General features: G+C 30.0%; 2 protein-coding genes and 1 non-coding gene across 3 annotated transcripts; 1 reads left to right on the plus strand and 2 right to left on the minus strand.

Annotated features, from left to right (window-relative positions):
• Nucleotides 1–2411: 2411 nt before the first annotated feature.
• Nucleotides 2412–8114, minus strand: LOC122578953 (chloride channel protein CLC-f). The gene is made up of 9 exons (XM_043751017.1): nucleotides 7332–8114; nucleotides 6240–6636; nucleotides 5569–5763; nucleotides 5037–5491; nucleotides 4827–4931; nucleotides 4305–4523; nucleotides 4014–4226; nucleotides 2930–3156; nucleotides 2412–2820 (listed from the first exon to the last, which is right to left on the minus strand). The coding sequence occupies exons 1-9, from the start codon at nucleotides 7710–7712 to the stop codon at nucleotides 2739–2741; spliced, it is 2274 nt and encodes a 757-aa protein (XP_043606952.1). The 5' UTR covers nucleotides 7713–8114; the 3' UTR covers nucleotides 2412–2738.
• Nucleotides 8115–22407: 14293 nt separating this feature from the next.
• LOC122578888 (photosystem I reaction center subunit V, chloroplastic) lies at nucleotides 22408–23067 on the minus strand. The gene has a single exon (XM_043750937.1). It carries the CDS (start codon nucleotides 22949–22951, stop codon nucleotides 22505–22507), a length of 447 nt encoding a protein of 148 aa, XP_043606872.1. The 5' UTR covers nucleotides 22952–23067; the 3' UTR covers nucleotides 22408–22504.
• A 219-nt stretch (nucleotides 23068–23286) lies between these two features.
• On the plus strand, nucleotides 23287–23358 carry TRNAW-CCA. Its single transcript has one exon. It is a non-coding gene; the product is annotated as a tRNA-Trp (tRNA).
• Nucleotides 23359–23729: the final 371 nt, after the last annotated feature.

The following is a 23729-nucleotide window of genomic DNA, read 5'->3' on the forward strand; positions in this document are numbered from 1 at the left end:
CGGTTGTTTAGATGAAAGAATTTGAATGATTTAGAGGAATAAAATGATTTATGGATGAGAAAAAAAAATAAGTTGTTGAGACTTGAGCTGAGAAAAAAAAAATGAATGATTGAGATTTAAGGTTATTATAGGTATATTAGATAAAAATGTTTAAATCAGTGAATAAAGAATAGGGGTATTTTGGTTAGTTCAAATTATTTTTTCTAAAAAAAAAAAAAGAAAAAAGAAAACCAAAATGCTTTATAAAATAGTATTAGATATTAGATATTAGATATATGAACTATTTAGATAAAAAAAAAAAAAAATCAACAAGTAACAACAAATCTGGTAAAAAATCAAATACAAAATCAAAATCAACCTCCATATTACAATCCCATCAACAACAATATCAGTTAAAAAGAAAAATACGTGTATATACAATTATATAGGAAGGGATGATTTTTTGTGTGTTTTTTTTATGCTTCAAAGAGTAATAAACACCTAAATTGGATTTGTATATAAGTGTATGTTTTCAACGTATGTGTATATATTATGTTGGATTTGGATTTATTCAACTTTCTATTCAAATTTTATATTTTGTTAAATCAAGCATATGTTAGTATTTGATTTTGATTCATTATGATAAGTATAGAAAAAGGTGAAAATGGATATTTTAAGTTTTATTTATTTTTATTTTTTTTTGGAAATGGGTATTAATATGAATTGAAGATTTGTGATGATCTTGTCAAAAATCTTATATTCCAAACTTCTAGAAATTGGATCAAAGTTGAGTATTGGATTCGATGGGTTTAGATTGATGATGAATGTGATTCTAATTTATGTTATGAAATGTGTGTTGTTTGTTTTGCTTAATCTTAAAAATAACATAGTAATAAACATAGTTGTCAAACTCGTATGAATCACGAGTCGACTGATACGAATTGAGTCAAAATCAAGTCGAAACGAGGCGATTCGGTGGATTAGGTTTGTTCCAGACTCGTAAGATGACTTGTTTTTTGTTATACGAGTCGGTATGAGTCATGATCCGAGTCACGAGTCACAAAATAATTTTTAATTTTTTTTAAACATAAATATCTTCTACACTTTTAAATTTGATTTGATTTTAATAATGTTACTACTTTTAGCTTGATGTATCAATACACTACAATATTTGTACAATACAAACTTATATATAATTATAAAATTATACATTATCAAAAATCTCTTGACTCTTACGATTCGAGTTACGTTTCAAGTCACGAGTCAAAAAATCACATTTTAAGTCGAGTCAAAAATACCGAGTCGATAACTATGATAATAAATATAAATATAGATTGAGGAATAGATACAGATATAAATCGAGGATGATGACGATGATAATGAAAAAGATAATTACAATTTTAATAACTAGTAGGTTGAGTAATAATTACAGATATAGATTGAGGAATAATTACAATGTTAATAACTAATAAATTGAGGAATAGATACACATATAGATTGAGGAATAATTACAATTTTTATTATTATTATAATAATAATAAATAAATAAATAAATAATAGTAATATTAGAGTTTTATTATGTTATTGTATTTGCGTTGATCGTACAATATCCTAATTATGAACAACACTACAAACGCGTTAAAAAAATTACATCATCGATTACATATATGCAAGAGAACTAAAAACAAAAGAAGCAAAAAAACATTATATTTGAATGAAAATTAGTAATATATTGGTTGAAAATGCAATTTTACAAACGTTTTTTGTAATATCGAACATATATACATTTAGTTTATTTGCAAGAAAACCAAAAATCAAAAAAGAAGGAAAAACAAAATGTTGAAATAAATGTTTGCTATAAAATATAAATAGTAATTTAAGAGTAATAGCACAAACGCGTTGAAAAGTTTGCATTATCAAATACATACCGTATATGCAAGAAAACCAAAAACGAAAAAAAAAATGAATGTAAATTATTAATGTATTTGTTGAAAAGGTGTATAACAAACTCTTTTGTAATATTGAACACATACATTTAGTTTTTTTACAAGAAAATCAAAAATAAAAAAAGAATGATAAAAAAATGTTGAATAAAAGTTTCCAATATATTAATTGAAAATAACAACATGATTAAATCCTTCAATGCAGGTTCACGTTTCCAAAGGACCTCCAACCAAAGGTTGAGATACTCCTTCCAAAAGACCTCCGTCGCTTCGCGCGGTATGTCTAACTTTTTATATTAAAAAAAAAAAAGCAAAAAGTACACCCATATATTTCTTAGAGGGGTATACAAGTGCATACCTTCTTTTGTATATAAATCGACCGCTAGCTGAATAACTTGGTGTATAAGGGTGTCTTGATAACAAGTTTTATAGTCATACACAAGCAAACATATATTTTACTATATAGTGTAAACGGTAAAACATGTAATGTTGTGTAGGAAAAAATTGTCTCGTATATAAAGGGTAAAATACACTACAACCTCAACAAAATAAGGATACAAATTAGGCTTTATTGACCACATTTTCAAATAATCCTCCTATAACTAGAGTTAAAAAATTGTATTGGTATATTACACGTATAATAACATCTACATTTTTGGGATATTTCACCTCTGCCTTCAAAACTCAATAGGGTTTCATACCCTTGTGTCATTTTGGATAACTACAGTTTCAAAACTCTGCTTTCTGTATGGGCTTTCATTTTGGCACATAATATTTGTAAAATCTTCAGTATGACGACTGGCAAATAACTTCAATTTAATGGCCATTGGATATCTTTTCTTCAATATGATCTTCTGACCTCTGCTGATACTCGTGTCCCCTGCGATTCAGTTCCTCTCTGCACCACAATGCTTCGAAATTAAATTTAACACTCGCCAAAGAAATGTCATTACGAGATTGGTAGCCAAATACATGTATTATAATCATAAATAAAGCAATTATGTCACCTGAGACAGTTCCATACTGAATGGTAATAAAGAATAGCAACAATTCTTCTTTTTCTTTCTAAATGAACAGCACGTTGTACCACAGGTAATTGCTTTACTCCTTTCGCCTCCATTAGCTTTTTAGCAATTGCCAAATCCGTCTCAGGATAGCAAGTCAAAAGTCCACGTTTTCTCCCATGATAGGTTATCTCGCGGGAACACACAGAAGAAACAAGACATTCACTGAACTGCAAATAATAATTCAGTTTAAAATATTAAAAGAAAAAAAAGAAAAAAAAAAAGTAAATGTCTTATTAGTACATAACTAGGTTATAAACCCGCGTGTTACCGCGAAACACATTTTATAGGAGAAACTCTTCCGCCTAACCCTATTGTTTGCTGGGAGGCTAGCTAGAATATATAATAGTATAATGCAAATACATTGATATTAAAAATAAGAGCTCAAATTTTAAAAAGGCAAAAGATATATAACACTAATAAAAGTAACATATAAGAACAATAAAAATGATAGGGTGTATAAAAACATTGAATAATACAATATTAACGCAAATAATAACATTCTGATGACGGTGATGTAATGTAGTGTCTTCCATTTAATGTTACATAAACGTATAACGTAAAATGACGAAAAATATAATATATTAAAAAAACGTTATGTATAACCAGATGTCTTAAAAAGAGAACGTAAATTTGTGAAAGTATTTGGATAGAAACATGAGAATTCAAAAGTTTAGTGTCAAAAATTAAAAACGAAATCTTTGATAAGGGCTTAAAGTTGAAAGATAAACTTTGAGGGGTAAAAATGAAATGAGTCAAAAGTGTTAAAGTTATAGAATTGGGTAAAAGTCAAAAGTTAGAAACTTAAGGGTAAAATAAATAAATTGATAAAAGTAAAAAGAGTTGTACCTAATGTAATGAGACTTGTACATATTACTTTTAGTACAGTATATAGATAAAATAATAATTACTAACTTGTAACCTTCTATACATAATCGACTTGTACTTTAATGAATAGATAACTTGTATTTGCATATACCTTTTTAGTATATAGATAATAGTTTAAGCAAAAATTCATTTAACATACATCTGGGGTTAATGAGCCACCATCGGAAAATTCATCATAGTTCCGCAACATGCCACGTTTAATGTCACCATAAGTCATAATCCCTTCTAAATGCTCATCAGAATCAACAACAAGCACGCAAGTTTGTTGTCCATTGTCCATACACTGTACGGCCTCTTTAATAGTCGACGATAATCCCACAGTAAGGTAGTTGGTTGACATAGCTTGTGAAACCTGATTAACAATATAAATGGTATTGTTACCACCAAAGATGCATGTGACAAAATAATAACGGTCGAGAAAATTAATAACCTTCAAATCCTCGAGAATAATATCTTCATCGATGGCTTCATGGTTATCATCAGGCCCCATGATACAAAGTTCCAAATCATCTCCATCGCCAGTTTGTCTCCAGTTCTCGAATTTGTCAACTGGTGAAAGCATAGAATAACCTCTTCGTGCATCAGATCCCTCAGCATCTTTTGACTGGTTTGCTACAGATGGTACCCATATAGCTAACCCAACAGCCCCCTGAAAATGACACATTCAGTGCAAAGTTTACCAAGAAACCAGTGCTCAAACTTAAATAACTTCTCTAAAATGGGTAAACAGATGAGGATTTCCTTATTCAGGTTACCCGGAAAAGGGAAGTTCTTTTTGATGTACAGGCCTAACCGGGTATCCCGTGACCATTTCTGAACCTTTCCCTGACCACCTACAAGATTGTACCTAGCAGAATTCAAATCTGACACTTCTCGTAGAGAGGTCGTAGATGTTAACCACTAGGCCACTTGAAGGTGGATTTTAAATAACATTTCTCAATTACAAAATTACCATGAGTGGAAGCAAGATTCTGTAATCCTTTGTCAGCTCAAACAAAAGTAAAACGGAAGTCAACGGAACAGAACAAACCGACGCCAAAGTTGCAGCCATTCCTACCTATAACATAAGATGGCACTCATAATCATCAACAAAAGATTTAATACTTCAGAAAATATAGGAAAGAGCGAGAAGTAACACTGTAACACAAAGTAAAAGCATTACTAATGCATACGCCTGTGGTTCAGCAATAGCAGTGTTCCCGGGAATAGCAGAGTTAATCAACTGTCCTGCTGAACCTCCGAAAACCGCACCCACTGCAGCACCAATCATTAAACTTGGTGCATACAACCCACCAACAAGCCCAGAACCTTTGCAAAGAGCTGTGGCTACAACTTTTGCTGCAGCTAACTGTGCTAGAAGCCAGATTCCAGGTGCTGAAGCTATCTTTCCGGTATGTAAAATTTCATCAACATTCGTGAACCCCCAGTACAGAACTCCAGGATACTTGAGTGCTATTATCCCTGCTCCTAAACCACCTAAAGCGGGCGTGACCACACTAGGAAGTCCAAACCGTTCTCTTATATATTCAAATGCATTACTAAACCATGTTACCAAACGGGTAAATAATACGCTAACTACTCCACACAACATGCCCAATATCAGGTACAAAGGTAGTTCTGGACATATACAGATAAAGTTAACGAACTGAACACCATCAATATTAATATACATATGAACATGTATGGAAAAATACCTGCAGCAGATTTCAAATCATATGTGGGCACTGTGAACGCCTGCTTTTCACCAAGGACAGCATTGGAGACAGTGGATGAAATAACTGAGGCCAATATAATCATAGCAGTTGTAAATGGAGGTGAGTTTTCAGCACGCAGAGGTCTTAAAACAGTCTCAATGGCAAAGAAGGAACCAGCAACTGCTGCATTAAAACCTGAAACAAGCAAGAGGGATAATAAGAGCCAAAACATATGTAAACATTTTGTGAAACTTCTTTTACGTTATACCACAATAAAAAATAAATGATCCCATTCTGAATGTGTTCATGGCAAAACAGGCTGCAGGAGATAGTATTTAAATGTGCTTCTGCTGTCTGAAGTTTTTGATAGTAAGATAATCAGGTGTTTAAGTGTTTGGAAGAGATTTATTATTAAAGGATTTCCATGTTTAACTGACCCCTGGATACAAATAATCTAAGAAACTTTGTTGCAGCTACTCCTAAACACATTATAAAGAATGAACCATTCAAAGTAATCATATATTCATATAGCTAGAATCAGTTTACTTACTATACCCAATATGCAGTTTGAAAACACAATAATCAGGAAAAATCACTTTCATACCCCTCCCTCCATTTTTTTTCTCTCTCTCTTAAAATGGAGAAACTCAAGATAATAGGTGAAAACCAACCTGAAGCAATGCCAGCAGCAGCACCAGCTGCTACAAGAGCTATCCTACGTTCTTTATTATTTTCCATCATTAACGAGCATCCATTGGCACATGATTTTCCAATATCGACACTTGGGCCTTCAGGACCCAAAGAACACCCAGTACCTAAGGTTACTGCAGCTTGGATAGCTTTAACTGTAGGAAAAAATCCAGACAGGAAACTCAAACCATTGCCGGGAGTTGACTGCTTTATTTGGTCTAATATTTCAAGTAACCCATGTAACATCCCGACTATGACTCCTCCGGTGACCGGAATCAAAAGGATCCTATGCCAAGTGTCGGCCAGTCTTTGCAATCGTAGCCAAGCAGCACCTTCATTTGGTGTGCCAGCCCATGCCCATCCATGTATTACATGCACCTGCAACCTCATCGTCAAACAACGAAGATGTACATTTAACATAAATACATGGCCCAAGCAGATATATGTCAGGACCATGAGATGAATCTGCCTAGAAATTACAGGTCAGGCTCGAAAGCATTAACGTTTGCTATCAAAAACATTTTAATTGATACTTTCCCATCCATTATCTATATCTATACTTATATTATAAAGCAAATTCCTCCAGTCTATATTTTAAGTTTTAACATTTACTTTCCCAAAATGCCCCCTGTCTATTCTATATTTACCTAAAATAACTATAATACCCTTTCTTTCTCTTTAAATCTCAACCAATTATAAAAATTATATGAGTGTTCTTAAAATTTCATGCTCTTTCATTAGAGATGTCGTTGAAAATACTCTCGACAAATTTTTAAATCCAAGGGCGGACCCCGTACGGTTAAGGCATTTGGCTATCACACTCTATGACCTATCACACTTTATGACCTATCACCCCACCATCGCAACTCGCGGGTACTTACTCTCGTATTATTTTAAAGGACCAATGCTGATGCTACATATATAAATAGGTAAGGCGAAAAACATGATATGAAGCAACAGCAAAAAACATGATTTGTGAAATGCGGTTGGGTAATAATTATAATCAAATCATGAGGAATCTAATCTGAACAAGTGAAGTAAATCATCAAAATTAAGTAGTGGAAAGGACATACAGCACGATTAAAAGCGGCGACACAGAGACCGGTAGCAAGGCCAAGAAGACATCCAACAAGGAGTAAAGCCCATTCGGGGGGAGCTCCGTCTGCAAGGATCTCATCATCAACATTTATTATTAGTCTTTTAGTTCTAGGGGACACATGATGATTACGAGGAGACCATCTGCTGCTGCTGCTGCTGCTGCGTTGTTTAATGCTAAGACGCCTTCCCGAAAAGGCTCGATTCCACAACAGATCCTTGATGCTTCTTCTCCCCCCTCCACCTCCACCTCCTGATGCTGATGATGAATTCTGGGCCCCTTCTTCTATATCTAAAGCCGATAAGGAATTCGTTCGTAATAGAATCGGGGACTTATCATCCTCGCCTCCAGACATCATTCTTTACTTTTTGATAAAGATTTCTTTCCTTCTTATAAATATTTACTGCTGCTGCTGCTGCTCATCATTCCATTCCATTCCACAGTCCTCCCTTTCACAAAAAATAAATATAGATCTGGCTGATTTACTGAGTCACGGCTATAAGTTATTCCAAGGCGGTTTTTGATGGATTGGGTGGTGGATCCGCCCCAATCCAAACCCCTCTCTCTATCTCTCTAGACACACGTAATGACGCTGCTCTGGTCGCAACTCACCGGAAACCAAACCCAGACACGATCGGATTGTTGTTGTTGTTGCCTCCTTCTCTCTCTCTCTCTCTCTCTGATGATGATGGAATACAACCGAAACAAAGTTTCACAAAGTTTCTCTTTCAAGCCCTCGTACTCTCATGTTAGCACATCTTTACTCACACAGTACATTATACATAAATTAGTCTTTTGTTATAATTAAAAAAATTAAAAATTAGTCTTTTGTTACTAGGTAAAACCCGTGCATACACCCTATTTTGTGATTCTATATATAAATTATATGTTCATTTGGAGTGAACAATAAAATAGGTTATATAACTTAAAAGTGAGTAGTTTACTGGATCTATATAGATCAAATTTTTAGTACCAATAATAATAAACTATTTGTTAAACTATAATAAATTAACATGTAATATTGATACCGTCGTAGTGTATTGAACACGGGCCTAAAATCTAGTAAAAAAATGTAAAAACCAACTATTTTTCTAAAAAATTAAATAAAAACAACATTAAATCAAAGCATTTGTAAATAAATACATTGATGTTTGATAAATCTTTGTAGTTCGGAGTTCCTGATTAGAGTTATGTGTGAAATAATATTTAAAACACATCTCTAGGTATATATAAAAGTAAAATTTTAATTTTAAAATAAAAAGTTTATACCTTTAGATAAAACTTAACTTTTAATTAAAACGTATTATTAGATCAAAAAGGTGATGTCATATATCTTTTTTAAAATTCATAATTTTAATTCTAATTTAATAAGTCATTACATACATTTTATAGTTATAGAAAATATATATTTTAATGATATAAATATGAAAATAGTAAATGAGGGGGGATTGGTTATACGTATTTAGTTTCACATTGTTAGTATCATATGTTATTTAAACGAGAGCAAGTACTCACGTGTTGCGGCGGTGAGATAGTGGTGGTGATACCTAGGTTATAAGAGTTGATATGTCATAGAGTATGATAGTCAAATGTCTTAGCCGTACGGGCTCCGCTCTCGGATTTAAAAATTTGTCGAAAGTATATCGAATGACATCTCTAATGAAAGAGCATGAAATTTTAAGAACACCCATACAATTTTTATAATTTATCGATGTACGGTTTTTGAGATAAAAGATTTTGAATGAAATGGAGGAATAAATGATTTATGGAGGAGAGAGAAAAAAGATGATTGGTTGATATTTGAGGAGAAAGAAAGAGTCCTATAGTTATTTTAGGTAAATATATAATAGATAGGAGAGGCATTTTGGGGAAGTACTTAAAATCAATATTGAAACTTTCAAGTTCAATGTTGAAAATCTAGAAGAAATCTGCTTTATAATATAATATAGATAATATTTAAATAAAAGATATTAATATGTATATGGTGCTTAGAATAACAATGAAAACAATAAACGATTTTAAAACTGACAAAATCATCATTTTTCAACATCTTTTATTATGTTTATTAAATTATGATATTATATAAATTTAACATGTCATTTTTATCTTTAATATATAAAAACTTTCAGCGGCCAATATTTACATTTAGCTTATATTTTACATTAATTTATAAAAGACATAATTAACATACATTAACTATTAATAATTTCTGATACAAAATACTTTTTTTAGAATAATAGTATCATCAAATTTTAAAATGTCCTATTTATAAATTTTAGTGTAAGTTATAACGATAATTTAATATTTTTAAATCACGTATTACGTGATAAATAATCTAGGGTAAATAATTTAGTTTATATTAAACTGCAAATTCTAAACTTTAGGTATCTTTTATTATAGTAAAGCACATCTGCTCTAATAACTTATCGACTAATCACAACTCTCGATTTCATAATGTTCACTTTTGTTTTTTTATCTATGACTTTAATTTATACTTTTTTGTTTTCCATCCCAAATTTACAATTTTTACCCGATAATTTTAATATAATAAAAAATATAATAATAGCAAAATAATAGCTAATATTTAACCAATAAAATAATAACTAAGATATATCCAATTTATATTTTTTACCCGATAATTTTAATATAATCTATAATATAACTAAAAGAGGGAGTTGGGGGTACACTTGGCACCCCTAATCCCCCTCCTTTAGCTTAATCCTCCATCCTTATTAATTTTCTAATTTTTTAATATTAATCTAAATTAATTTACACTTTTTGGTTTTCCATCACCAATTTACACTTTAACCCCAATCTAAAACAATTAATTTATACTTTTTGGTTTCCCATCAACAATTTACACTTTAACCCAATTTAAAAATAATTAATTATACTTTTTGGTTTTCCATCGCCAATTTACACTTAATAATAATTAATTTACACTCTTTTGATTTTTCATCACCAATTTACAATTTCACCGAATTTAAAAATAATTAATTTACACTTTTCGTTTTTATTGATAATCTATAATATAACTCACATACGACAACAAAAAAGGAAGCTACGATCAACTATAAAAGGGTTTTTCTTTTTATATTCTTTGCACATAATTAATCAGTATTATTATTTTTTAACATTGAATTCTTATGTTATTGTTATTATTATTTCTTTTACTTTAATTTGTTGTCCATTATAGGTTCGTTATGGCTTTTTCTTTAACAACAAAAAATATGACCGCATTAGTTCATCTTGAAGATCTTAAGCCAACACATGTTAACCATCATTTAAGACTCCGTGTTGTACATGTATGGACTGTTTCGGAGTGGAACAACCCGAAGAAAATCAAAACGTATGAGGCGGTCTTTGTTGATGAATTGGTATGTATTTTCAAATTATATAGTTTACAGTTTTAGAATATAAGACACTGTAAATTTTTTATTTAGCTAAAGCTGGAAAAAAAAAGGTAAACAGGAATCAATATTCATATGGAGTAAATTTTCGTATGTTTCTTCTTTAACTTTCATATTGATTAAGTTGTGATATATGTCTTAACTAATCTAAATATTACATATTAAATTTTGTATTTGTAACCTATATTAACTCTTAGGATTTACGATTATATCTTTCTATAACCTTTGTAATTGGGCGGAAAATTTTAGGAGTATTTTGACCGATGGAGTGGCTACTCAGCTAACAAATTTCTAATTTGATTTCGGCATATCTATTTAATATATTTGAATTCCAATTTTTTTTAACTTTGATTAATAAATTTTGAGACTACCCGTCCATTGGACGGGCCTCAATACTAGTAAACAAATATAATAATAACTAATATATATCCGATAGAATAATAGCTAATATTTATCCAATAAAATAATAACTAATAAATATCCAATAATATGTTCTATCATATATATATATATATAACCAATTAATTAAAAATAAATTAAATTTAATGTAATTATATTAAGATTTTAATAGTAATTGTACTATTTTAATTTTAATATATACTAAAAAATAGTTAAACAAATGACTTATTAACCAATCATATCGCACAATTTCATCAAGTTGACACTCTCCCTAATGTCATCATTTAGTTTTTTAATAATTTTATTTACTTAATAAAAAACAAAAAACTAAAATAATTATTTTTTCAATGTTATTAAAATTGGTTTCTAGCTACAAAGTCCGGTTTTCACACACAAACAATTGTGCATTGCAGTATCGATCTCGAGTTAAGTCGATAAAGGACTTTAAGGTGTTAATATGTGACAAAAATAAAAAGACAAAAAACACTACAACAAATTTCGTCTATAAAAAAGTGTTTCAAATGATGAAGGGGGGTATATCCTTCTAATGTTCTTTTATTACATTAGTTTTCTTTCTATTAGCTTAACATTCTTGGCATTTGAATTGAACACTTAGTATCCACTTATATCTTCAACTTTGAACTTATAAACTTTTTTGAGTTTCACGTATTAATATCTAATATTAATAATGTTGTAAGGTCTAAAATCTAGTTTAATAATATATGCTATTAATTAAAAAGCTTTTATATCCGTATATATTGGAATGAAATTAATTTTATGAGATTATATATATGTGAAAATATTGTTGAAATTAGTTGTGATATTCACCTTTCTTATATTTAGTGTGATCCGCCTTTAGTTTATATATTAATTGTAGTTTTCCAAATTTGAATCAAAACTTATCATGGATCAAGTGGAAAATCTTAACACGCCTAACATGTAGGTTGTGAGTTCAGTCCCAACATCCGCACTTTTTTAAAGTTTTATTAAACATGTGCTTGACACTTAATGCTGATCTATACGAATTAGTTGCTTACATGGCTGCTGCCATGTCACACAGATTAATATGGTGACGACACGTAGGAAAATGCTGACGTAGCGGGCTGAGAGACCGCCACCCGAGCAGTTTGAGATAGCCTTTTATATATATACTAGTGTAAGTCTCGTCCAATGGACGGGTAGTCTCAAAATATTCTATTAACTTGAAAATTTTATAGCTGAATAACCACTTCATCGGTCAAAATACTCCTAAAATTTTCCGCCCATTCACTATTGACCGAGCCATGTATGGTCGTGCCGTGCAAATAGCAAAAAAAAAAACATGAAAAAACCTGATAAGTTCTCTTATAAAGTTTCTATGTATTATTAATAATGTATCTATCATCGAAACAGAGCTTGCTTTTATATTAAATTATATAGCAATCGATAAAAATAAACATATACTAATACTTAAAAAATAAAGAAATTGCATTGCGCACGAAGATCAAGTACTAATTCCTGTTGGGTAAGTTTTTGCTTCATAAATCTCTATATATACTTTTAGTAAATTGATTCTTGATTACAGCTTTTGATGTTCTTTTAGTTAAAGCTAATTCATTATTTTTTTTCTTATGCAACGAAAAGCTAGCGAGCAAATAATAATTTCTTTTGGTTTTCATCAAATATCAACGAATTAAAAATTTACACAGTAATGGTATGATTCGAGCAACCATCAATATGACCAATGTCACGACTTAATCAATACGAAAAATAAAGAAGAAACATATGAAAATTAACTCCATATAAATAAAAATACATACCAATTCATCAACAAATACCATCTCGAACGTTTTGATTTTCTTCGAGTTGTTCCACTCCGTAATAGTCCATACATGCACAACACAGAGTCGTAGTTGACAGTTAACATGTGTTGGCTTACGATCTTCAAGATGAACTAATGTGGTCTTATTTTTCGTCGTTGAAGAATAAGCCATAATAAACCAATAATGGACAACAAATTAAACTAAATTAAAAGAGATAATAATAACAATAACATAAGAATTCAATGTTAAATAATAATAATGATTAAATATGAACAAGGTATATATATATATATAAACCATTATGGTAGTCGATCGTAGGTCTCTTTTTTTGCCGTAGTTTTTTTTTTTTTGGTTGAGAATATGTGAGGTTTTTTTCTAGGTGGTATATAGATAAAGTAGTAGTAGTAGTAGTAATAATAATAATAATAACAATAATAATAGTAATGAATTTTTAAAAAGATTTTTTCATTAAAGGTCGGCCTTTTATTAAATAAATATTAAAAAATAGATGATTAATAAGGAGAGAGTATTAGGCTAAAGAAGAGAGATTAGGGATGCCAAATGTACCCCACCTCTTTTAGTTAGATTATGAACTAGCCTTATACCCGCACGATGCGGCGGAGCATTGGAAAAACACTGGTTAATAAGTGGTACCCGCACGATTACCGGATCACCGTACCTATGGCTATGTGTGTTTTAGACAGCGGAGACGACGACGTTTTTTTTTATTTTTTTTTTTTTGGGGGGGGGGGGGGGGCTATATTTGTTTTAGAGAGAGACGGTTCTGAGGGAATGTATGTGTATGTTTTGTTCTGGGGGGATGTATGGGTGTGTTTTTTGGTATAATATGTGAGCAGCTTCGGGGGAAGGGGAGAGAGACAAATTGGGCGTAAGGTTTCTTAAAGGTATTTTTGATATATCAGGAATAAAGTGTTTGGTGATAGTGTAAATTAAAAAGGTAAAATAGGGAATTTAAAGGTAGAGTGTTTAATTTGAAAAGGGGTAGTTTGTTTATATAAGTAGTATAGATATAGAGATTAGGGGGTGCTTGGTTCGGATAAAAAAATGGCAAAGGTAATGGGAAAAGGAATGGGAAAGGAATACTAAGGATATCCCAATATTTTAATAATAAAAATAAAACAAGAAAAAGATAACAAAAATACTCCTGGTAAATCACTCGTATAACTAACTCTCGTTCTCTCTCTCTCTCTCTCACACTAATAATACATATCTACAACCATGTATCACCACCACCATCAAAATACTTATAGCCACAAAGATTAACATATTTATCTCTCTCTCTCCCTCTATATATATATACATAAGAATATATATATATATATATATATATATATACACATAACAGAAACATATTATATATATATAATATAGAATACGCCAGTTGGTGGTCGGCGTATTTGCAACAGGTGTTTGATGGTGGTATGGGTGGCGAGCACTGCTAATCGGTGATGGCTAGAAGTGGGTTTGGGTTTCGATGGGTTAAGTATGGTGGTGGCTGTTGGGTAATGCTTTATTACCCACTTCTAAGCATTCAAGACCATTTCTTTGTAAAACCAAGCATCTTTATTCATTGTCTTTCCCATTCTTTACCCCTAAAACCCCCCAACCAGGCACCCCTTAGATGATTTTGTCTACGAGGAATGATTAATTCTCCAAATTGATTAGCCTAAAAATCCTCCTAATTAATTAGATGGTGATATGTGAAAAATCAATGGGGAGATAAGGAAAGAAATTAAATGGAATCCATTTGTCACATTTATAAAGATTTAAGAGGATTTTTAGGCTAATATTTAGGAGGATTGATCATTTTCCCTTTTCTAATGATGAAAAATTCATCAATATTAAATCATAACTTTTTTTGATTTGAGGTTTTAAAAAACTTACCATTAGAGTGAAAAGTTTTCCGAAAATTTTTTGTTTAAAAAGTTAACCATTGAAGATGTCCTAACATATAAAAAATGGAAGAAGAAAAAAAAGCTCTTCACTGTTGTTTTTCACAGGTTTTAGACCTTAAAATATCGACGGTATATGAGGAAGATTAAGATATAGATACACCTGCATCAAGGTTCTACCTAAATGGTTAAAAAAATTCTCTGGTCTTTGCATGAGGTGATGATCGAACCTCTAACTTCTGTTTTTAAAAGTCATATGCCAAAAAGTTTACACTGATCCAAATCATGTTGCTTTGTGTTAGCATATAAAACATCTTTAAATTAAACTTAATAATTACAACTAGAAATATTGACCCGTGATGTACGATGGTTGAGAATGGAGAATTTTGAGTTTTCGTGATTCGATGTCTTTCATCAATAGTCGGTTTTAAAATATCTAACATTATGTATAAAAACTAGCTAATTAGCCCGGGTTCAACCCTAACCCGGGCTACATAATTAAAATACTAAAACAAAAAAATATATACACTTAGTATATAATTTAGGAGAGTTGTGTATGTCTTCAACCCTATTTGCTTGTTTGGCTTGCTGGGAGGGGATTTAGGGGAATTCTTACCCATACCGCTCGTAATTGTTGGAACCATGCTTGGTTGTATGTACATAAACATGTTTATTACATTTGTAGGGTGGTGTTTAATAGGTTTAAATGCCTCTTTTACTATATATTATCCATTTTACGCTAAAGTGTGTTATGTGGTATCTGTTATTTTTCTCTAATTGTAATGTAGTCAGACAATACTCGACCAACATGTATGGTTACTAAACTTTTTACACTCTATCTTTTTCCTCTTTTTGGTCGGAGATGTTTTTGAAAGTAGTCTATCTATCTTCGTGTAGGATTAAGGTTGTCTACATTCTAACTCCCCCAAACACGGCCTAATATAAAAAATCGATCGTTTTTCATATTAATTTTAAAAAAATATAAGGTTACAAAAAAAAATGTAGAAACTTAAATAATATAGGGCCTAATATAAAAAAAAAGTTTTTAAGGTTACAAAAATAATATGTAAAAAAATAAATAACATAAGGTCTAATATAAAAAATAGATTTTTGAAAATAAAAAAAAATAATTATGACATCATAAATTTGTATAAAATAGCTTAAGAGAAAATATTGGCATGCCACATAAGAAAAAAAGTTTTAGAATCAATTTTGTTTTATTTATATAAGAAATGTAATATAAAAGCACAAGTAAAATCATGAAAATGGACAACAAAATCAATTTGGTTTATTAAAAATTATATCAATTTTTTTAACCTGAAAAATTAGTTAATAGAAATTAGTTATGCATTTTCGTTTCTCTATTATAGATTTTGCTTAATAAATGAATTTTTATTTAAGACTTAATAAGCAAAGAGTAATACAATAAATAATTTTAAAAAAAAAGAACCAAACCAAAAATAAACAACTACACTGTTGGTTTGGTTATTATTTCGTTTAAAAACCTAAAAAATCAAACCTTTGGTTTGGGTTTCATTTTTAAGGCAAATCATCCTAACTATATACAATTATCTTTCAATAATTATAAAAGAGGGCCTTAAATAGATTTCTAAAAAGGTTAAACCATTAGATCAAAAGCTATCTTTGATTGTTACTTTTGAATGATTTTGATGACATCAACTTCTATTTTTAAATTTACTAATTAATCATTTAATCCTATATTATTATTATTACCAACTATTCCAAATATTATTAAATACTAAATGACAAAACAGATTACTAAATACATTACATTTTTACCTTTACATACGAATGCAACAAGCTGCACGAATATATGCTAAATATAACAAATGTAATGTCATAATTAATTTTAATTATAAGTTATATATATTTACAAAGGTAAATTTTCATAATGTGACAATACCAATAATTTAAAGAAATTTTCGGTCACCAAGTATTTTTTCAACATAAAGCATGATTAAAATAAATTAAATTAAACATAACTTTTACATATCGTCTTACATATCGTAAGCCAAATTTATCATTTCTTCCTATTGTTTTTTAAGATTACGAATAATACTAAAGGTTATTTTCTTTGACGTTTTAAACTGGATAAGAAATTTTTATTTGAAATTGTAAAGTTTTTAAAAAAAACATTTTAACCTAAGAAATCTCAAACATTGATTTTTATGTTATGTGTCAAATTTGGTCATTTATTTTAGCGGGAAAAAATATATATATAACCATTTTGTTATACTTTTAGAAAAAAAATGCTATATAAATTATTACATATATCTATATCTATATCTATATCTATATAATTTATAAAATAGTAGTTATCCTGACATTTTAAAGACATCCACATCAACTCAAAACCATCCTTAAAAATTGCCACATAAGATTTATCTTATGTGTCATCTCCATATTATTTCAAACTAAATATTTTGTATTAAATTAAACCTATGTATATACAAAATAAAAAAAACAAATTCCATATAAAAAACTAAATTTATATAATCAAAAGATTACATAGAATATGATAAATCTAAATCTTCACAATACATAATTACACCTTGAATTTATGTGCCAATTTTAAATCTTTTTAATTTGGTAACTCTTTTTTCTTTCATTTTAGTTTGTATGATTATACTACAAACGGGTTTTTAGTTTATTGATTTTGATATAAGTTCATTACCATTCATTTATGTTTTAACCTTTTTTTAAAGCTCGATTTCCTTTTATTTTAGTTTGTAATGTATTTCATTTATTTATATTATTTTTAATGGTGATTATACTGCAAATAGATTATTAGTTTATTGATTTTGAAATAACTTAATCACCATTCATTTATGTTATTTCATTATATTATTAAAAAAAGTTTTTGATAGAGTAACAAGAGTTTAGTGAAACACAGGGCATGTTTTTGATAAAATTTGTAAATGACTAATTTTTTCTATTACTTTGTTAAACAATAGGGTTTAACTTTCATATTATTGCAAAATGAATTCTCCATTCATGTAAATTTATGTGATCATTTTTTTTAACGGCATTTTTATTCTACTCCTACTACTAAATTATACGTATGCCTGAAAACAAGGACTCTCGAAAAACCCCCTATTAATCTATCACCACAAATGTGGGAAGTGGGACTCAGATCCATGTGTATTATCTCAAGGTCAAATACCTTATCAATGGACCACCAACCCAATCAACAGAAAAAAATTATGTGATCACGCCAAACGGATAAATTGCACGGGTTAGCTAAATGGTCAGAATTATCTCTCTTATTGTGATTGGTATCCAATAGTTTGTTTTTTCTCTATACAGTTGAATACCAAGAATTTGTGTGTTTTATAAGTGATTTCTATTATATTTTATAGCTTCTTTTTTGGCTATTTGTGTCATAATCAACATTTGATAAGAAATAAACTTCATTCTTTAGTTAATTGTTTTTTTTAATCAAAACTTTGGTATTTTTTGAAAAGATTTGATAAAAATGTAACACTATTTTATTCTTGAAACAAAGTTTTAAAAATTCACACATTTATTCACTAATTTTTTTAACCAAATTAATTGAACATCAATTTCAAAAGTATCACGCATCGTGCGGGTCAAAAACCTAGTTATATATATATATGGCCACTATAGCTAAGAGAAAAAAATAAGTCTAACATTTGATCTTAACCACTCAAATTAAAGTTCAAATTAATCTCAACCTTTTAAACTAAAAGTCAAACATAAATATTTTAAACATAGTAACTCTTTTATGTATTTACTAGAGGGGTACCCGCACAATGCAGCGGGGTGGCGTTGATGGGTAGTGGTGGCGGTGATAGGCGTCAGTCGGCGGCGACGGCGGCGACGGGAGGGGTGACGATATGGATATTAATATAAAAATAATTTATAGAAGGGGGTGATGTAGTTATTTTAAGGATTGAAAAACATATATTATTGTAATTTATTTTCTTAAGATTATTATAGGTATATTAGGTTGAATTATTTAAATTAATAAATAAAAAATTTAGGCATTTTGGGGTAACTAGTTCAATATGTGGGTAAAGATAGGTTTTGTGTTAGTAGTTTTTTGATTTAGAGTTACGTAAGGGTATTTTAGGATATTTAGTAGGCTCATAATGGTAGATAGGTAATTCAACAAGGGTAAATTGGGTATATCAAAGGTAGAATTGTTGAAGAAAAAAAAAATCACTTTGTTTATATAAGGAGTTAAGATTATACCTTCTTTAATCATGGTAATTTTTTTTTAAAATTATTGTAATGGACATCAATTTGAGACTTATATTTAACTACTTTTTATTATATATATATATATAGCCACCATAGCTAAGAGAAAAAAATAAGTCTAACATTTGATCTTGACCACTCAAATTAAAGTTCAAATTAATCTCAACCTTTGAAACTAAAAGTCAAACATAGATATTTTAAACATAGCAACTCTTTTATGTATTTATTATACCATCTTTAATCATGGTAATTTTTTTTAAAAATTATTGTAATGGACACCAATTTAAGACTTATATTTAACTACTTTTTATTATATATATATATATATATAATCACCATAGCTAAGAGAAAAAAATAAGTCTAACATTTGATCTTGACCACTCAAATTAAAGTTCAAATTAAACTCAACCTTTGAAACTAAAAGTCAAACATAGATATTTTAAATATAGTAACTCTTTTATGTATTTATTATACCTTCTTTAATCATGGTAATGTTTTTAAAAAATTATTGTAATGGACACCAATATGAGACTTATATTTAACTACTTTTTATTATATATATATATGGCCACCATAGCTAAGAGACAAAAAATTAGTCTAACATTTGATCTTGACTACTCAAATTAAAGTTCAAATTAATCTCAACCTTTGAAACTAAAAGTCAAACATAGATATTTTAAACATAGTAACTCTTTTATGTATTTATTATACCTTTTTTAATCATGGTAATTTTTTTAAAAAAATTATTGTAATGGACACCAATTTGAGACTTATATTTAACTACTTTTTATTTTAATTGCCAGCACACGAAGTAACACATTTATAGACTAAAGTACTAAACAATATTTAAAATATGAACTTAACAAATAGTATATAATAAGTGTGGCTTACAAATTTTCTAAATAATAAAAAAAAAGCATTACCATTTAATTGGGAGATCATATGTCAAAAGTAAATATTTAAAATTGTTTGAATCCTACTGTAATAAATTATAACATAAAAGTTTAATTAGGAGTTTATATGTCAAGTAAAAATATTAAAAATGTTATTTTCTTGAATCTAAGTAGAAAGTCATAAGAAATAATAATTAGAGTTAATTACACTTTTCGTCCCTGTGGTTTGTACCAACTTTCACATATCATCCTTGAGACCACGAAATTACGTGTTTCATCCCTGAGTTTGGAACTCCGTTAACAAGTTTGGTCCGCGACCTAAACGAACGTTAACTTGGCAATCACGTGAGAGGCACAATATGGGTATAATGGTCATTTTCATTCTCCAGGGAGAAAAAATGTAACTCTATAGTTTTATCAAAACCCTACCCACCAAACCTTATCTTTCATCTCACCCAATCCAACCTCCTACCTTCACTTCAAGATCTAAAACACACCCAACACACATTATTTTCTTTAATCTTCTTCTTTATTTCCGGATTAAATTACAAGGAAACACAAATTTTCGTTCCATGAAACATGCGAACATCAATATAGATATATGAATCCATATACATCTAGAACCCACCATTCTATTTGAATTGCTTTCGGGTGATATATTCTGGCTGCTCTACCACCATACCATCGGCCTCCCCATCTCCGATGTCACCATTTATAACCATATAGATATATAGATCCATATATATCTATATATCTAGAACCCACCACCATCGTCCATCGTTCTCTTATTGATGATATTAGTAACAATATATAACAATATTAGAACCCACCACCACCGTCCCTCGTTCTTTTCAAAACAATATTAGTAACGATATATAACACTACAACAATAACAACAAGTCCATAAAAGTAAGTTGTACAAATTTCAAACATTTTATATATAACTATTTATATCTTTTACGCGTTGTTTAATTATACAGTTATTAAAATAAATTATTTTTGTTATATATTTTCACTTAAAACATATAAATGATATTATTATATACACTTAAAACTGCAAATATAATAACATATTTATCAAAAATTAATAATAAAATGATATAAATATAAAATAAAGTAAAAATATATAGTTTTGGTTCGATTTTTCATTAGAAACCAAAACCGAACCACAACTTTCGGTTTTTAGAAAACCAAAACCAATGTTTTTTGGTTTTTTCGGTTTTCGATTTTCATGGTTTTTTCGGTTTTTGATTCGGTTTTTACTCACCCCTAGGTGATATAAAACCCTTCAACCAATGAGATAAACCCATAACTTGTCCAAAGTGGTTAGATACTTAGATGACTCACTTCAACCACCTCGACAAAAGCTAATGGCAAAAGGCTCGATCTTATAGCTAGTAACCAAGCTCATCAGGCTCGATCTTATAGCTAGTAACCAAGCTCATCGATTCTCCTTATAGAGATAAGTATATGAGAATGTAATGAACCATACACGAATGTTTATGTTGTGTAATGAACTACTTAGATGTTTATTGTATGTAATGAACCTTCAAATCCAGGTTATTGGATGTCTCCGACCAATTAAAAACTTACAAGTAGCCGCTTATATAGTTGTCACATACCCCCCGTATGTCCAATAACCGGGATCCGAAAAGTTTATTACATAAAATAAATATTAAGTAATTGTATTAGTCGAGAAATATCAAAAACTACTGATATATTTAAAAGAAGAAGATGGGACGTTAACTCCGGGTGCAAAATTGGAACTGAAGAACAACATATGTGGCAAAAAGAGAAGTAAGATTAGAGCACGTACATTCATATACATATATATATATATATATATATATATATAGGGATGGAATATACATATATATATATATAGGGATGGGAATATAAGGCTATCGGGTATATAAGTTTAGGTCTGGAACACTCACATATTGTTTTTTTTAATCCATAAAAATCATGGGGCCATGCATTTATTCATTAAACAAAAAATAATATAATATTAGTATGTGAGGGGTTCCACACCTAAGTTTAGGTGTCGGACAACCTTATATTCCCTTTTCTCATATATATATATATATATATATATACAGTATTGGCTCAACAGTACTATGGTAATATTAGGCCCAAACAATTCTAAGACCTCAATATTCAGTATATTAGACTCGCTTAATGTTTGGATTTTAGACTAATATCATTATATAATTTGCATTGTAGTAACACCCTTTTGGTTTTTACATGAACATCTGCATCATTTTATTACTAGTAGTTAAATAACAAAAGTCAAACTATTTTTTTTTTCTACGGTTATTTCCAAAAACCTTAAACCGCCACTGTTTCTACTTGATAGCTAGATAGATTGAAATAAAATTTCATTAATCATAGTAATTAAGAATAATGCATGAGAGCTTAAATATATAGTGAAAATTAACACAAGATACATATAGGAATTGGAATATATATAGGTACACACATAACTAATGAATTAAAAGAAGTTGGGATCATAACCATTGCTAGAAGTGGCCAAGATATAGTAAGCCACAATATGTCCAATAGAACCCCATGCAAGTACATCAACTATGTTGAATCCGACCGGGTCGTTGGACTTCAAAAGACTAACATACTCCTTAGCCCGGGTATCCCCTGCCTCGAAATGGGTCACTCCGTTTTGTTCAGGGAGTCCTTGCTTAGCCACGTTCTCTCTTTGGAAGTTAAAGAAGACGAACCTTCCCAAGAAGAGGGACAGACCGGTGCTCAGACTGATCACCAAAGACGGGTTCAGCTCCGCCTTGATGATACGACGACATGACGACTTCTTTGCTGCTGGAAGGGAAAGTGTGTTGGGTTTTAGGAGCAAGGAGGAGTCGGTGGCTAATTTGTTGACTGGTCGGAGACCTTGGAAAGTTGGCGCTGATAACAAACTGGTGGCCATGGGATGGATCGAATATTATTAATCTATGTTATTGTTGTAGATAACAAAATAACTGAAAATGAAGATGAAGAAACAAGCTAGCTAGCTAGGTATTATTATTATTAGATATTATGAAAGATAAGATGGAATATGTGAGATACAAAGTTTATTATTGTGAGGATGGAATTCATGGAAAGGAAGATTTTTGGATGTTGTTTAGGTGGCCTTTTCTTATTGGTTATTTCTGGATCATATATAGATTACAATATTGCATTGCCAATCTTAGTATCTTACTTTTTCCTCCTGTTACCCAACATCCCTATAAGATCAAATATCGGTCAATAATGTCATCCAATGGATCCTTGGCGCAATGGTAGCGCGTCTGACTCCAGATCAGAAGGTTGCGTGTTCGATTCACGTAGGGTTCAATTCCCGTTCCTTTTTTTTTTTTTAAATTTCCTTTCACCATTTAACCACATACAGTAACTACCTGTGTAAGTATGAGGTGTCATCATAAATAAGATGTACTAGTTGTAGGTTCAGCCGTTCAGGTCCAAATATATGTAAATTTGTATAATGAAAAGAATTTTAACTGCTAAAAGTTTCCTTCAAATACTTTCATTAATTAAATAAAACAAAACATAAAAGTCTATACGAGATGGAACCAGAATTTAACATTGAGGGAGCTCAATTGTACTTTCTCCCCGATCGTTGTACATAATATAATGTAAAAGACATAACCATTTAATAAGGTGTTATTGAATTACTTTTATAGGCTCAATGTAAAGGTTTTACTTGC

The sequence above is a fragment of the Erigeron canadensis genome, chromosome 8 (assembly GCF_010389155.1).
Source record: "Erigeron canadensis isolate Cc75 chromosome 8, C_canadensis_v1, whole genome shotgun sequence".
Lineage (NCBI taxonomy): Eukaryota > Viridiplantae > Streptophyta > Magnoliopsida > Asterales > Asteraceae > Erigeron > Erigeron canadensis.

What these genes read in the sequence shown, in the direction of transcription:
- LOC122578888 (XM_043750937.1), bottom strand. Translation starts at nt 22,951, where the DNA reads ATGGCCACCAGTTTGTTATCAGCGCCAACTTTCCAAGGTCTCCGACCA.
- LOC122578953 (XM_043751017.1), bottom strand. Translation starts at nt 7,712, where the DNA reads ATGATGTCTGGAGGCGAGGATGATAAGTCCCCGATTCTATTACGAACG. An exon ending in TCGCCGCTTTTAATCGTGCT is followed by an intron (nt 6,637 to 7,331) that starts GTATGTCCTTTC and finishes ATGAGGTTGCAG; the next exon opens with GTGCATGTAATACATGGATG. An exon ending in GAATCTTGCTTCCACTCATG is followed by an intron (nt 4,524 to 4,826) that starts GTAATTTTGTAA and finishes TGTCATTTTCAG; the next exon opens with GGGGCTGTTGGGTTAGCTAT.